General features: G+C 35.7%; 1 protein-coding gene and 1 pseudogene across 1 annotated transcript; one reads left to right on the forward strand and one right to left on the reverse strand.

The window, feature by feature from the left end:
* The first annotated feature begins 6,133 nt into the window (after positions 1-6,133).
* LOC114088992 (survival motor neuron protein pseudogene) lies at positions 6,134-6,970 on the forward strand (annotated as a pseudogene).
* Positions 6,971-9,134: 2,164 nt separating this feature from the next.
* Positions 9,135-10,073, reverse strand: LOC114088823 (olfactory receptor 8G1-like). Its single transcript, XM_027930555.2, has one exon. It carries the CDS (start codon positions 10,068-10,070, stop codon positions 9,135-9,137), a length of 936 nt encoding a protein of 311 aa, XP_027786356.2. The 5' UTR covers positions 10,071-10,073.
* Between the last annotated feature and the right edge of the window lie 4,088 nt (positions 10,074-14,161).

Below are 14,161 nucleotides of genomic sequence, written 5' to 3' on the forward strand. Positions count from 1 at the left end.
CTAATGGGGCACACAGGATCACAGAAACAACCATCAGGAGAATCTCTACAGGCTTGTAAGTTCTCAATATGTGAATAAAGGGGAACCCGGCCTTTCCTTATGAGCCATACCATGGAAATGTTCCTCTTTCAACAGCTAGAGTCTGGGGAAAGGAAGGAAAAAGCACAAATGGAGGAGAGTGTGGTCATCTCATATGGAGGTGTATGTGTTATTGGGGCCTTTTGATCAGCACTGACCAATCAACCATTCACCATTAGATACCCAAAGGGCTGTTGGGAGATAGGATCAGAGAGGGAACTTTGAGATCCACTGAAGGGTAGCCTCAGCCAGGACCTTATAATTGTTCTCCAACTTTGCCTAAATCTTTGCGTCCAAAGACAGAATAGGATGAGGGGCCACTGTTTTCTGCATCAGATATGCTCCAAGTCAGGATAGAAAATTAGAAATTGGCCTTTGCAGATCCCATCATGCCTGACTCTCAGCACAGGTGATTAGGAGCCACAAAAATTTGTGACGCCTTTCATTGAAGACTTGAGGCTGGCAGCCATGTTAATTACGTTTAAGTGGCTGATGGGTGCCCAGAATTGTCCTCCACAATGAAAGAGCCAGAAAGATGCATGGTGCAGGAGATCTTACTATGCAGTTTTACACTCTTTAGAAATTTCATTTCTTAGGATTAGTCTTCCATATAAGAGCTTGAATGGACTAAGCACTAGTGTCCCTGAAGTGTTTCTAATTCTGAGTAGGGTCAAAGAGAGCACTTTGGGCAAAGGGTAGTGGGTTTTCTCAGTTAATTTTTCCAGATGTCTCTTTAAGATATCATTACCCTTCTCTAACTTTCCCAAGGATTGAGGTTTTCCTGTTCAATAGAGATGGTCCCTGGAGAGCCCCTTGCTGATACTATTCCACTGGAGATCAGTTCTATGTTCCCTAAAGAATGAATGCTGAGAGAATGGCTGAGGCATGCATAGCTGGCACGTTTATTCAAGAAAATAATAGAGACAGACTTCTCTGAAGAGAAGGGGATCCATTGCTAGGTGTCTGTAGAAGGGGGCACAACTTGCTTTCTTATAGCACCCAGAATTTTTTTCATTAATCATTATCTTTCATTGCCTTTCCTTCCTTCCTCATATATGTGACTAGAAGCACGAGTGCAGAAGTTCCTTGTTAGCAATGCTTTGTTCTCTCTTTGATAAGCAGCCATCATCCTCTCAACCCCCAACATTCATTACCTACACTGACTGCCTGACTTTTATTCCTGTCTCAGTCTGATAAGGGCATGAGAACACTGTAAAGAAAGGGATTGCAGATGGCAACATAGCAATTGAAATTCATTGTAACCAACATGTGACACTCTGAGATAGAAGAAATGAGAAACAAGTAGAGCTGAGTCATGCATTTTTGGTAGGAGATAATGTTTTTCCCCCACAGAGCCAGCCTTGTCGGATGGCAACGATTTCTAACATCCTATAACTAATTTCTAGAAGGAGTTAACAGATATATTATCATTATCAGTCATTTCTATCTTCATTTAATGTCAAAAAGTAAGGATTTGTACATAAAATCTTCAAATTGTCAAATATTGTTAAGATGAAGCATCATTTATAGAAACCACTGTGCATATCACCAGGTGGAGTGGCTCATAGTTAGCTCTTTTGCCATTCTTTCACTAAGTACCTTTGCTTTTCTTCAAGGGAAGCAGAATGGCCAGTGAGTGGTTAAATGGCCATGCCTCAAGATGAATGTGCTGAATCATTTACTATTTGTTACTGAATCGTTTACTAACTAAAATCACTGGGCAGGTTAAATGACCTATTTGTGTTATGATTTTCAAATGTGCAAGAAATAGCAGTATTACTAGCTAATTGTTGTCAAAACTAAGAAAGTGAGCATAATCATTATTCTGCTAATGCCTATTAATAGTCTACCAATGGAAAAATAAGTAATCATGAATTATTTTGAATTAAAAAAGAGCCATAATTTTATTATGTTAGTTTTGCCTTTCTTTTATCTAACTTACTGTAAGTTAGAAGTGAGTATAACTAATTTAAGTGGCTGAGTTACAAATTCAGTACTCTTTTCTGTTGAATTAGGAAACAGAATTACAAATTCAGTACTCTTTCTGTTGAATAGATGATTTAAGTAGAACATAAAGTCTGTCTCTATTACTTTCTTGAATAAACTTGCTGGCTATGCTTGCCTCAGCCATTCTCTCAGCATTCATTTGACTCCAGGGAACACAGATCTGATCTCCAGTGGAACAGTATCAACAAGGGGCTCTCCAAGGACCATATCCATTGAGCAGAAAAACTTCAATTCTTGGGAAAGGAAAAGAAGGCTAATGATATCTTAAAGAGACACATAATAGGAAACAAAATTACAAATTCAGTACTCTTTTCTGTGAATAGATGATTTAAGTATAACATATCAATTAACACTCCAAATTGATTATAATTGAAGTATAAAATATAGAAACATATTCTAACACATTTTCACCAAAATATAATGTAAAACTAATCAGATATGTAAACATCGGAAAGATACTAAAGCAAATCTTTGAGATCTTGGAGTAGTTTAAGATTTAGTAGAAAGACTATGTATGCACACACAAAATAAATAAACAAAACCTCATAAACATAGTTCAATTGCATTTTAGCAAAATTAAAGATGCCATTAAGAAAATGAAACACAAGCTTAAGATAATACATGTGTATGGAAAAAGAATTTTATCTAAAATATGTAAAAGTATATATCATTTGGAGGGAGAAACACAACAGACAGATTGGCATAAAAAGAATTTAAAAAACTTTTTGTAGCTGTAGATAGATAGAATGCCTTTATTTTATTTATTTTTTATTTTTTTTATTTTTTATGTGGTACTGAGGATCGAATACAGTACCTCACGCATGCTAAGCAAGCACTCTGCCACTGAGCTACAGCCCCAACCCATAAAAAAAGAATTTAAAAAAATGATTGTAATGATGATCAATGAATTCTAAGAGAGTACAGAAAAAGACACTGAATTAATTAAGGAAGTCAGTATAGGATATGAATGAGAAATTTGATAAAGAGAGAGAGACTGGAAAAGAAACAAAGAAATCTTAGAAATAAAAGACACAATAAATCAAATAAAATATTCAGTTCAAATTCTCTCTAATAGAGTAGACCTGGCTGAAGACAAACTCACAGCTTAAAGTTGCCAGTCTTGACCATTCAGACATTATTAATGAAAATAAGTAATTATGATCAGAATATACAAAAACTCTGGGACAACATTTAGTGACCCAATTCAAGATTCACTAGAATTAAAAATTGTTGCAGACTATTGGCATGGATAAATTCTTCAGGGAGAAAATAACAGAAATTTTCCCCAACCTTCAGAATAAGATGAGCATCCAGATACAGAAAGCATTCAGAACCCCAACAGACAAGGTCAACAATAACAACAACAACAACAACAACAACAACAACAACAAAACCTCTAAATGCCTAACACATAGAACAAGGATATAATTTTAAAAGCTTTAAGAGTAGAGCATATTAGGTCACATAAAGAGGAAAATTAATCATAATTACTTCTGATTTTGCAACACAAACTCCAAAAGCCAGGGTGTCTTGGAATGATGTTTTCCATGTCCTGAAAGAAAATAGCTGTCAATCAAGATTGCTATATCTAGCAAAACTATCCTTCAAAATTAAAGAGAAAATAAAAACCTTCCAAGAGTAGCAGAAAGTAAAAGAATTCATGACTTGTAAACTAATACAATAGAACTTGCCCAAAGAAATACTCCACATAGAAAAAAAATATAAAAAGCAAATCCCAGAGCTCACAAATGCACAAATGTCAGTGGAAGTGTAGTGAAGACAATGAAAAACAGAACCAAAATAAACATTCAAAATAAATCAAAAGAGCAGAGCGTAATAAAGATCTTTCTATAATATCATTGAATGTAAATGGTCTCAACTCTCCAATCAAAAGATATAGACTGGAATACTGAATTAGAAAATAATATCTAACTATATGATGCTTTCAAGAAAATAATATCTAACTATATGATGATTTCAAGACACTCGCTTTACAAGTAATGATAGACATGGACTGAAAGTGAAAGAATGGAAATTGATATAGCATGTAAATGGAGTCCACAAACAAGCAGGAATATGTACTCTCATATCCAAAAATGCAGACTTCAAGCCAAAATTAGTCAGAAGAGACAAAGGAGGTCACTTCATACTGGTAAAGGGAATGATATAAGAAGAAGATATTATGATAGCAAATATTTATGCCCCTAACGTTGGTGCACCTAATTACAAAAAAGAGACTCAAGTAGAAGACTAAAATAGATCCTAGCACAATAATACTGATACTGATTTTTAGCACACCTCTCCCACCATTTGGTAAAGTCATCTATACATAAATTAAGTCAAGACTCTTTGAACCTGAAAAATATAAATCAAATGGACTCAAGAGACATTTACAGAGTATTTTAGCCAATAAAAGCTGAATACACTTTCTTCTTAGTGAATCCTGAAACTTTCTCCAAAATAGACCATATTTTAGGTCAGAAAGCAACTCTTAGAAAATACCAAAAAATCATGTAATTCCTTGCATCTTGTAAGGTCATAACAGTTTAAGATTATAAATCAACATCATAGAACCCTGCAGAAACTATACATACATCTGGAAATTGAACTTTTGAATGATAAAGGCATGCCAGAAAAAAATAAGGGAGAAAATTTTAAAAATGATATTATAGAAAGATCTTTATTACTCTCTGCAATTTTGATTTATTTTTAATGTTTAGTTTGGTCCTGTTTCTCACTGGCTTCACAATAGATGCAGAGAACATCTTTGGGCAATTGTGCCTTAATTTTTTCCAGCACATTCTGGTAGGTGCACACGTGTTTCCCTAGATATTTTCTCTTAGAGACAGGAAGATGGAGAGTTTAAACAGTGTTCTGCCCCACTGGTAAGGCTAAGTACAAGGGCAAGAAACCCAGGGGCTGACCTATGGAAAGGCCAAGTGAGCACTTGGTGTGCAGAGGAGTTTCCAGAGTGAAAGTAAAAAGCTCATGTTGCAAATTTCAAGTGAAACACCCTCAATCCAAGATGGGCCTTTGCACAGGACTCAAAAATGTGCCTCACTTCTGCTGAAATGAGAGGCAGTCAGAAAATATGACATGGGAAACCATGAGATTCTTGTATGATCATCAATAAATATCTCTGTCCTATGGAACTTACAGTTCATTGAAGCCAGGAACATATAAAGAGTAAATATTTAAATGATCATATGATAATCAGAAGCAGTATGGTCTAAAAGGAAGTAGCCATTTCTCCTAGAAAAAAGTAGAGGGACTATATGGAAAAGCAATTTAGGTTGATTTTCAAAGATGATTTTCCTGAGGAAGTAGTTTTAAATACCTATATCCCTGAGAGACAGGTTTTTAAGACAGATTCTGGTACATTTTTTTTTTTACTGATTATCTTCTGATACACTAGTCATAGTAAATAAGCCAATAGGTTAAAGAAATCATTTAACTCAGCTTTAAGTGGTAGAAATAGGTTGATAGTAGGGTCCACCTAGGCTCAAATACAGAATCCACAACCAATTGAGCATTTGCCAATCATTTTAGTGTGCTTAATTTGATATGTGACATAATTTTAGAGTTTCTGCACAAGTTCCAGCCCTCTAGAATGATGGTCTATCTTCCCTTCAACTAAAAGTGTGAACAAACCATAGTTTGGATGACCAAGAGTCTGAGAATAGTCATGTGTAGATAAAATAGGCTACATTATCTTTAATATGAGCAAAATAACATATCTAACCTCACCCCAAAAAAGAACAAAGCATCTTCTGGCTATAGTAATATAGGTTACTGTATATAATAATATGATATACTTTCTCTTTTAGCAATGTTATTGTTGTATATTTTATAGATTATTAAATTATGAAATAATTTTCTTGATGGTAGTGTAGGCAGAATTGTGTTCTGTTCTGGGCATGAAGAATTGCTGGGTTATTCCAGTTATCATTCTATCACCAGGTTCACTAGCATGACCAATCAGGTGTAAAATATACTTTTTTTTTCTTTTACTTCCCTGTGTCATGTACTTGAAAATCAAGAAAAAAATATGAGCAGTAGCAACGGTGTCCCAGAACAGGAAGACTCAGTGCTGTTCCGGAGTGTCACAGGCCAGAGTAATGATTCTGACATTTGGGAATAAAAGCTTATGATAAAGCTGTGGCTTCCTTCAAGCATGCTCTAAAGAATGGTGACATTTGTGAAACTTCAGATAAACCAAAGGGCACATCTAGGTGAAAACCTCTTAAGAAGAATAAAAGCCAGAAGACTGTTTCAACGTCCTTGAAACAGTGGAAAGCTGGTGACAAGTGTTCTGCTATTTGGTCAGAAGATGGCTATATTTATCCAGCTACCATTGCTTCAGTTGATTTTTAAGAGAGAAAACTGTATTGTGATTTACACTGGATATGGAAATAGAGAAAAATCTGATCTGCTTTCCCCAACCTCTGAAGTAGCTAATAATATAGAACAGAAAGCTCAGGAGAATGAAAATGAAAGTCAAGTTTCTAAAGATGAAAGTGAAAACTCCTCTAGATCTCCTGGTGGAAATAAAACAAATAACATCAAGTCAAAAGCAATTCCATGGAACTATTTCCTCCTTCCACTACTACCAATGCCAGAGTCAGGATTGGGACCAGGAGAGCCAGGCCTAAAATTCAGTAGCCCACACCACCTTCACCACCACGTCATGTTGGTTACCTACATTTCCTTCAGGCCCATCAATAATTCTCCACCCCAACCCCACCTCCGATATGTCCAGATGTCTCTTGATGATTCTGGTGCTTTGGGAACTATGTTACTCTCTTGGTAAATGAGTGGCTACCATATTGGCTAATACATGGGGTCTCAAAGTCAAAAAGAAGCAAGGTGCTCACATTTCAATTAAAGAGTAAGTCTGCCATCATTATAAAATTGAATTTTACTTTTGTATAAATTTTATGATTTGTGGGAAACTGATGTTTTTTGAATGTTTTTAAAAATTTAAATGTTAAAAGTTGAAAAGTTAAAGGTATTTTGATGCCCAAACTATCAGATAAAAATTTGATCTACATCCCCACTAAAATTATATTGGTGTCAGAATGTCATCTCACCAAACACATGCTGGTGGGTCACACAGACAAAATGTACTTTTACAAAAAGAAAAACAAGAAAAAATCCTCAAGATTTGGTGATACTTAGCATTACTTACTAGCAATGATCAGAAAACCAGGCAGCTTTTTAATTTGTGATGCAATATAAAGTGTACTGCACTATCTATGAAGTGTCATTGTCAAGAACGTTTAACTGAAATCTAATCAAGTCTTTCAGTCTGATTTCCCATTTGCAGGGAGTATGGGAGGTGGAGCAACAAGTTCCATGACATTACTAAAGAAGCTGTCAAACATGTTTAGAATATAAAATGTTATGGAAGATAACTGGCTTTGTTTCTTCAAAATATCAGGGTCAAGAAAGAAAAAAGGAGTTGGGTTGGGTAACTATTCTTGATTAAAAGTTACTTAAGAGACATAGCAGATTAACATAATATGAGATCTTTTATAGTATTGGGGATTAAAACCTTGTGCAAGCTAAGCACCAGCACTACCTCTGAGCTGTCTTCAGTCCCCAGTGTAAAAGGCTTGAATGCACTCTGGTTTGAAAACCCTTTATAAAAACCTTGAGTTGGGGGCAATGAAAAAAATTTGAATATGGATTGTATTTTAAATATTAGATCATTCTGGATTTTGTGAATTAGGATAAAACTTGTTTATAGAACAATGTCTTTTAATTAGTTCATGAAGCATTCAGGAACAGAATGTTATAGTGGTTCTAAAATATTTGTAAATGGTTTCTCCAAGTGTATTTGTATATGAAGCATATACAGCAAAGTGTTTATCTAACTGGTGTGTATATGGATATTCACTGTACCATACTCTCATTTTTATATGTTTAAAAGTATAAAACAAATATATTTGATTTATAAAAATTAGCAAAACTTTTTTTTAAAAAAGAAAAAAATATGTATTGCTTTAGGGACTCCATCTTTGTTGACAAGATTAAATGAATGAAGAAATCAGTTAATCGACCAGTGGTCACACCTGTACTAAAATCCTGCCACAGAAGAAACTCAAGACTAAGACTTATAAAGTGTATGATAGGTTAGAATGTCATCATTATCTCATATATCTTTGAAGAATTTTCCAAAATGAAACATAATGATTTTGAACACAAAACATGTATTAGATAATATTTAGTTTTATTTTAAACAAAAGCCATATGTAATTTCTTAAAGAGATTAATGATATATTAATGGATGTAGATGGTATAAGACACATATGGTTTTCCTAGAAATATTTCAAAACAGAAAAAAGGATAAAATTATCAAGGAACTAATGGGTGGTAGTGGCTCTTCTACATCCTGGAGATACGCAGTATGAACAGAGGTAATTGCATGGAGATCTCAGTCTGGTCAGTTTAAAATATAAGCAGGCAAGAACAAATTAGAATAAAAGGGGAAAGAGTGTATATATTGGGTTGGGCACAAGTTGAACACATATATCCATTTGTAGCTTAGATTTTAAAGTACTATTCAAATTTCTGAAGTAATACAGAATAAACAAAATAAATGAGGTATATGAAAGAAAAGGACAGGAAAGGGATTTTTTTCAGGCTACAATGTCTCCATAACAGGGAATTATAGCCATGATATTTTTAAGTTTTATTCAGTTTCATATATATGGAAGAAAGAAAGTTGATAATCACATTTGGAAAATGGACATTTCATAAACTGAGTTTTGGTCAATTATATAAAAGATATAGAAGATGATGGGGTTGGTACTAATGGGTATATGGATAAACACCACCCTTAGCATTTCTACTAATCTTTGTCTCTTTGATACATATGAGATAAAACTCTACCTAGAAAATGGCACTCAAAGGACCATAAAAAGAATAAGTAACATAAAAAATCCTAGAAATATTTAAGGATAGTCACAAATGGACTAAACATTACTTCACACCATGTGGTCATCAATGAATTAGATCTCATAAATAATCCCACACATTACTTCTGTTCACAGGAAAGTTTCTCGGTGTAGCATTTTCTTCAGGGCAACACTAACATCTTTATTCCTCAGGCTGTAGATCAGAGGGTTCAGCATGGGCACAATAATGGTATAAAACACAGAGGACACTTTTCCTTGGTCCATGGAGCTGACTGCTGATGGCTGCAGGTACATGAATGCAGCAGATCCAAAGAAGAGAGCAACAGCTGAGATGTGGGAGCTGCAAGTGCTGAAGGCTTTGGCTCTGCCCTCAGAGGAGTGAATGCGCAGGATGCTGGCTATGATGAAGCTGTAGGAGCTAAGGATGGTCAGGGTGGGGACAAAGATGTTAAATGTGCCAAAAAACAGAATAAGCACTTCATTGACATAGGTACTCGAGCAAGAGAGCTTTAGGAGGGGAAGAAGATCACAGAAATAATGGTTGATCACATCAAATTTGCAGAATTGGACTCTAATCATGCAGCCTGTATGAGCTGATGCACAAACCACACCCATAATAAACACTCCTAAAATCAGGGAAAGACAGGTCTGGGAGGACATGATGACATGGTAAAGCAGTGGGCTACAGATGGCCACATAGCGGTCATAGGCCATTGCAGCCAACATGTGACACTCTGATATGGCAAAAATGAGAAAGAAGTAGAGTTGAGTCATGCATCCAGGGTAGGAAATGGTATTCTTATCGGACACAAAGTTCACCAGCATTTTGGGGGTGATCACAGTGGAATGACACAAGTCAATCAAGGACAGACTGCTGACAAAGTAGTACATGGGGGTGTGCAGGTGAGAACTGAGCCCAATCAGTGTGATCATGCCCAGGTTCCCCACCACTGTGAGCACATAGATCCCTAGGAAGAGGAGGAAGAAGGGAAGCTGGAGCTCTGGCTGCTGTGAGAGTCCAGCCAGGATGAACTCAGTCACTGTGGAATGATTTTTTGTCGTCATGTCCTCTGTTCAGCTTCTGAAGGGAAAGAAAAGAAAAGAAAACAAAACAAAACAACAACAAAGAAACATGGTTGCTGGAGGGATTTCACTTTTCTTTTTATTTACATGGGGGTGCTCTATACCTATGATTTCCAGTTTAGATATCCCCTTAGTGTTTATATGATTGTTTGACCTGGGTCAGTTAAGTAAAATTTGCTTCAATTTAATATTTATTAAGCTTTATTTTCAATAAATGTATTTTTAAAAATTCATTATTAGCCTTGAAACCATAATTTCTTCAGCTCTAGCATCTTAAATCACTATATTAACCCTTACTTGATTCTTTGAAACTATAAATGTATTTTATATAAAAATGTTTAGCCAACTTAAATGTTTTCAGAAAATTTAATTATTTAGAGAAGTTAATAGAAGAGTAAAACTAGCTGAGCGAAAGGTTGAAGAGAGCAAGCCCTGCCTAAGTTTATCAATCTTTAATAACATCAAAATGACTCCTGACACAGGTGAACAGAGAAGTTATTATTGTCAGATTTTTCAATTTTTTTGGTGAAATTATCAGATACTTTACTAAAATTAAGCAATAGCTACACAACTATTATGCAAATCAGCAGATTTGCTAGAGCAGCTCACAATTAGCTGGTTTGTAGTCTCAGTACTAGTACGTGAGAGAAACAGACTTGGTACTTCTTAATGTCAATGTTCCTGTGTTAATATTATGACTCCATCATATATTAATTTATACCCTTGGGCAAGTAAAATACCTTTATTGTGTTTTAACTTTGTAAGGATATGAAAGAAATAAAAATGTTACCTCCACTTATTACGGTATACCACATTAACAACACCATTTTCCATGTGTTTTGGGGGTTAGGAATCACTGGTCTATGCTGTTCATGTCATATGGGGTTTCTGGTTTAGTTATGGATGTCCTTTTTAAGGAGGTACATCAATAAGATGGAAGCCACAAAAAAAATATAGCTATTAAGAGCTTAGAAAATGTTTGAAGGCAAGGGGATAATTAGTAGAAATTTTCAAATATCCTAATATAAACAAAGGAAAGAAAATATTATTTGTATGCTGTTTGAAAGATTTAAGGACACATCCTTTATGTAATATAAAGAAATTATTCCAACATTTGAATTCTTAGAAATGGAATGAGCTACTTATTTCTAGATCTAAGATACATTTGACCAAAACCAGATGATGGTCCAATTTCTGGAACATCCAGAGAAATACTCCAAAATTGCTCTTATGATAAAGCCCACAGATTAACAATATCTCTTGTCCCCTCTCCTTTCAGTTCCTGCCATACTTCTTGGCTACACAGGAACATTTTATTTCTTTTAGTTCATAGAATAGGTCACCTTCAGTCAGCTGTTTAACATTTTATCACCATTTCTTTTACATGACACAGTCTTACCAGCACCTTCCCCTCTGCCCAGTAAGCATTTGCTTCTTTTCAAATAACATTTAAAATTGATGTCATCATGGAAACATGCTCCAGTTCCTTGCAACTGAGTGGAACTTCCTATTCCAGACTCAGAAATAAATACGTAAATTCCTCCCTTTTAGACTCTAAACCATGCTATAATTCAGGTGTTGGACCAAACCTGTTCTCTGTATCCTAAGAACTAACAAAATGGCTGTCATAGTGAGGGAGTTTTTTTTTTTTAATGTATTGTTAAAAATTGAATAAATAAATTTATTTTCACAGTGCCTGAATTTTCACCATGAATACTTCCAGACCTAATAGTTTCAAAACACAGGTGTGGGATGAAAACACTCACCTTTCTTCTGTTTGAAGCCTCTATGCCAAATTGTATTTACTCCTTGAAAAGCGCACTAATGCAGGTGCTGGGTAGGTACCCAGCATTATGCCGTCTTTGGTGTTAAGAGGGTAGGGCCTAGTCCTCATTCTCAGAGTTATGTTCGTTGTTGGTCTGCATCACTAGTCAATGTCTCAAAACTTACTTTTCAGTTTGTTTCACTTCATCCTCAACTTCACAGTCACCTGAGCAGTTCTGGTTGTTGTCTCCAAAGGTTATTCCTTGATTTACCGATGCCAGTTACCAAAAAACACAAAGCACACACTCTAAGGATTTCCATTTCAGGTTCATACTTTGGGGGAAAAAAAAGCAATTAACATTGACATTTCCCCAGTTGCTTAATTTTCTCTATCAAGTCTAAACTTAATAATTAGTGGTAATGATTTGAGCACAAGGACATCTATGTTAAAATACAGATTGTGGGGCTGGAGATGTGGTTCAAGTGGTAGCATGCTTACCTGGCTTGTGCGGGGCACTGGGTTCAATCCTCAGCACCACATAAAAAATAAAATAAAGATATTTAAAAAATAAAAAATCCGGATTGTGATCCCACTGATCTGAGTGGGGTTTGAGAGTCTGCATTTCTTATCAGCTCCTGTTCAGTTTTACTGTTTCATAGCCCACAGTATGAGTAACAGGTGTTAGAGAACTAGTTACCTTCCTGACAACTTATATATTACTAATATCAGATATAGAGAATTTATTTATTTGCACAAAATGTTTGATTTTATATCATGTATAAGTGGGTAATTTAAATAATTGATTCATGAATCTTATCTATTAGTAATTGTGTTTTAGGAATCGTGATACATTAGGATTAGTAAAAGTGACAAAACATGTCATTTACATGGTAATTTTACCTGTAATTCCTTTTCACTTCTTATATCTTGCCGGGTTTCTGTTCTTGCGACTAGAAGGCTCAGGGGTCACTCCAGTTAAACTGGGCTAATTGGGCTGCACAAAATAACCACACAAGAGACACAAATACCTTTTTCTTTGGGGTTGCTGTGATAGTTCCTTTGATCTTAAGGGTCCGCAGAAAGAGAGAGAGCTAGAGCACACACTGACCCTTTTATTGAGGAGAAGCTATTCAAATGAGGCAGGGGGTCAGGTTTCAGGGGGCTGAGTCTATCTTCATGATGTCCACTGTCAGCAGGTTGACTGACACCTGGGTAGGCCACACTCAAGGGCACAGTAAGAGAAGGGGACACACACTGCACTTTCATGGAAGATTCTACCTTAAACAGGGCAAGGGGTTATATTACAAAGGAACAGGTGAGCATAGCTTCACCCACGGGGCTGTAGGAAGACAAGCCTGGTCAGGAAGACACAAGTCACTGGAGCTCTAGAAGAGCGGGGCAGTCCAGCAGCATGGGTGCCTGATGCCACATTGCCCAGCAGGGGAATTAACTCAGTCACATGTGAGGTTGGTCTCCCACAATATCTTTATATTTTTTCCTAAAAGAATTCTCAGACTGAATGTGAATCATGAAAATGAATGAGTCTCAGAAAAATATATGGGTAGTTTTATGTCAGGTGCTCTGAGAAAAATAGTGCAACTACATAAAGCATGACTACCTTAAAGTGAATCAGGTATGGTCTGGATTATATTTTTACTTGGACTGAACATTTAAAATCAATAAAGAAATGCTTTTGTTTTGTGGGTTTTTTTAAGGTATTAATTTTTTTAGTTGTAGTTGAACATAATACATTTATTTATTTATTTATTTATTTATATGTGGTGCTAGGATCGAACCCAGGGCCCCCCACATGCCAGGCAAGCGCTTTACCGCTGATCCACAACTCCAGCCTCAACAAAGAAATTTTTAATAATCCCACATCCAGGCTTCAGAAATCCTCTTTTTCCTTTGGTGCTATAACAACTACAGGTTCTAGGATTTCTTTCACAGAATACTCATTGTCATTCACACTATCTCAAGGGTGCAGACTATGGTTGATTCTTGCAAGACAGTGCTGGACAAAAAGACTGAGAGAGCTGGAGCTGGATTGAATGCAAATATTTTCAACCAGGATCCCTATGTTATAGGAGTGGACAATTTCTTTTTCACTTTCCCAGATTCTTAGATGGAGAAGAATTTTGCTCTAAAATGGATTATACTCAGATTTTCATCCATAATATTAATATGATTTAGATGATATTTTGGAGCTTTTGATCTAATGAAACTTGGGTTAGATTTTGGGATTGAGTTTGTGCTGTAATGGGTTGAATCTTTTGGGGACATTGTGAAAGGGTGAATTTATTTTGCA

The sequence above is a fragment of the Marmota flaviventris genome, chromosome 9, assembly GCF_047511675.1.
Source record: "Marmota flaviventris isolate mMarFla1 chromosome 9, mMarFla1.hap1, whole genome shotgun sequence".
Classification (NCBI taxonomy): Eukaryota; Metazoa; Chordata; class Mammalia; order Rodentia; family Sciuridae; genus Marmota; species Marmota flaviventris.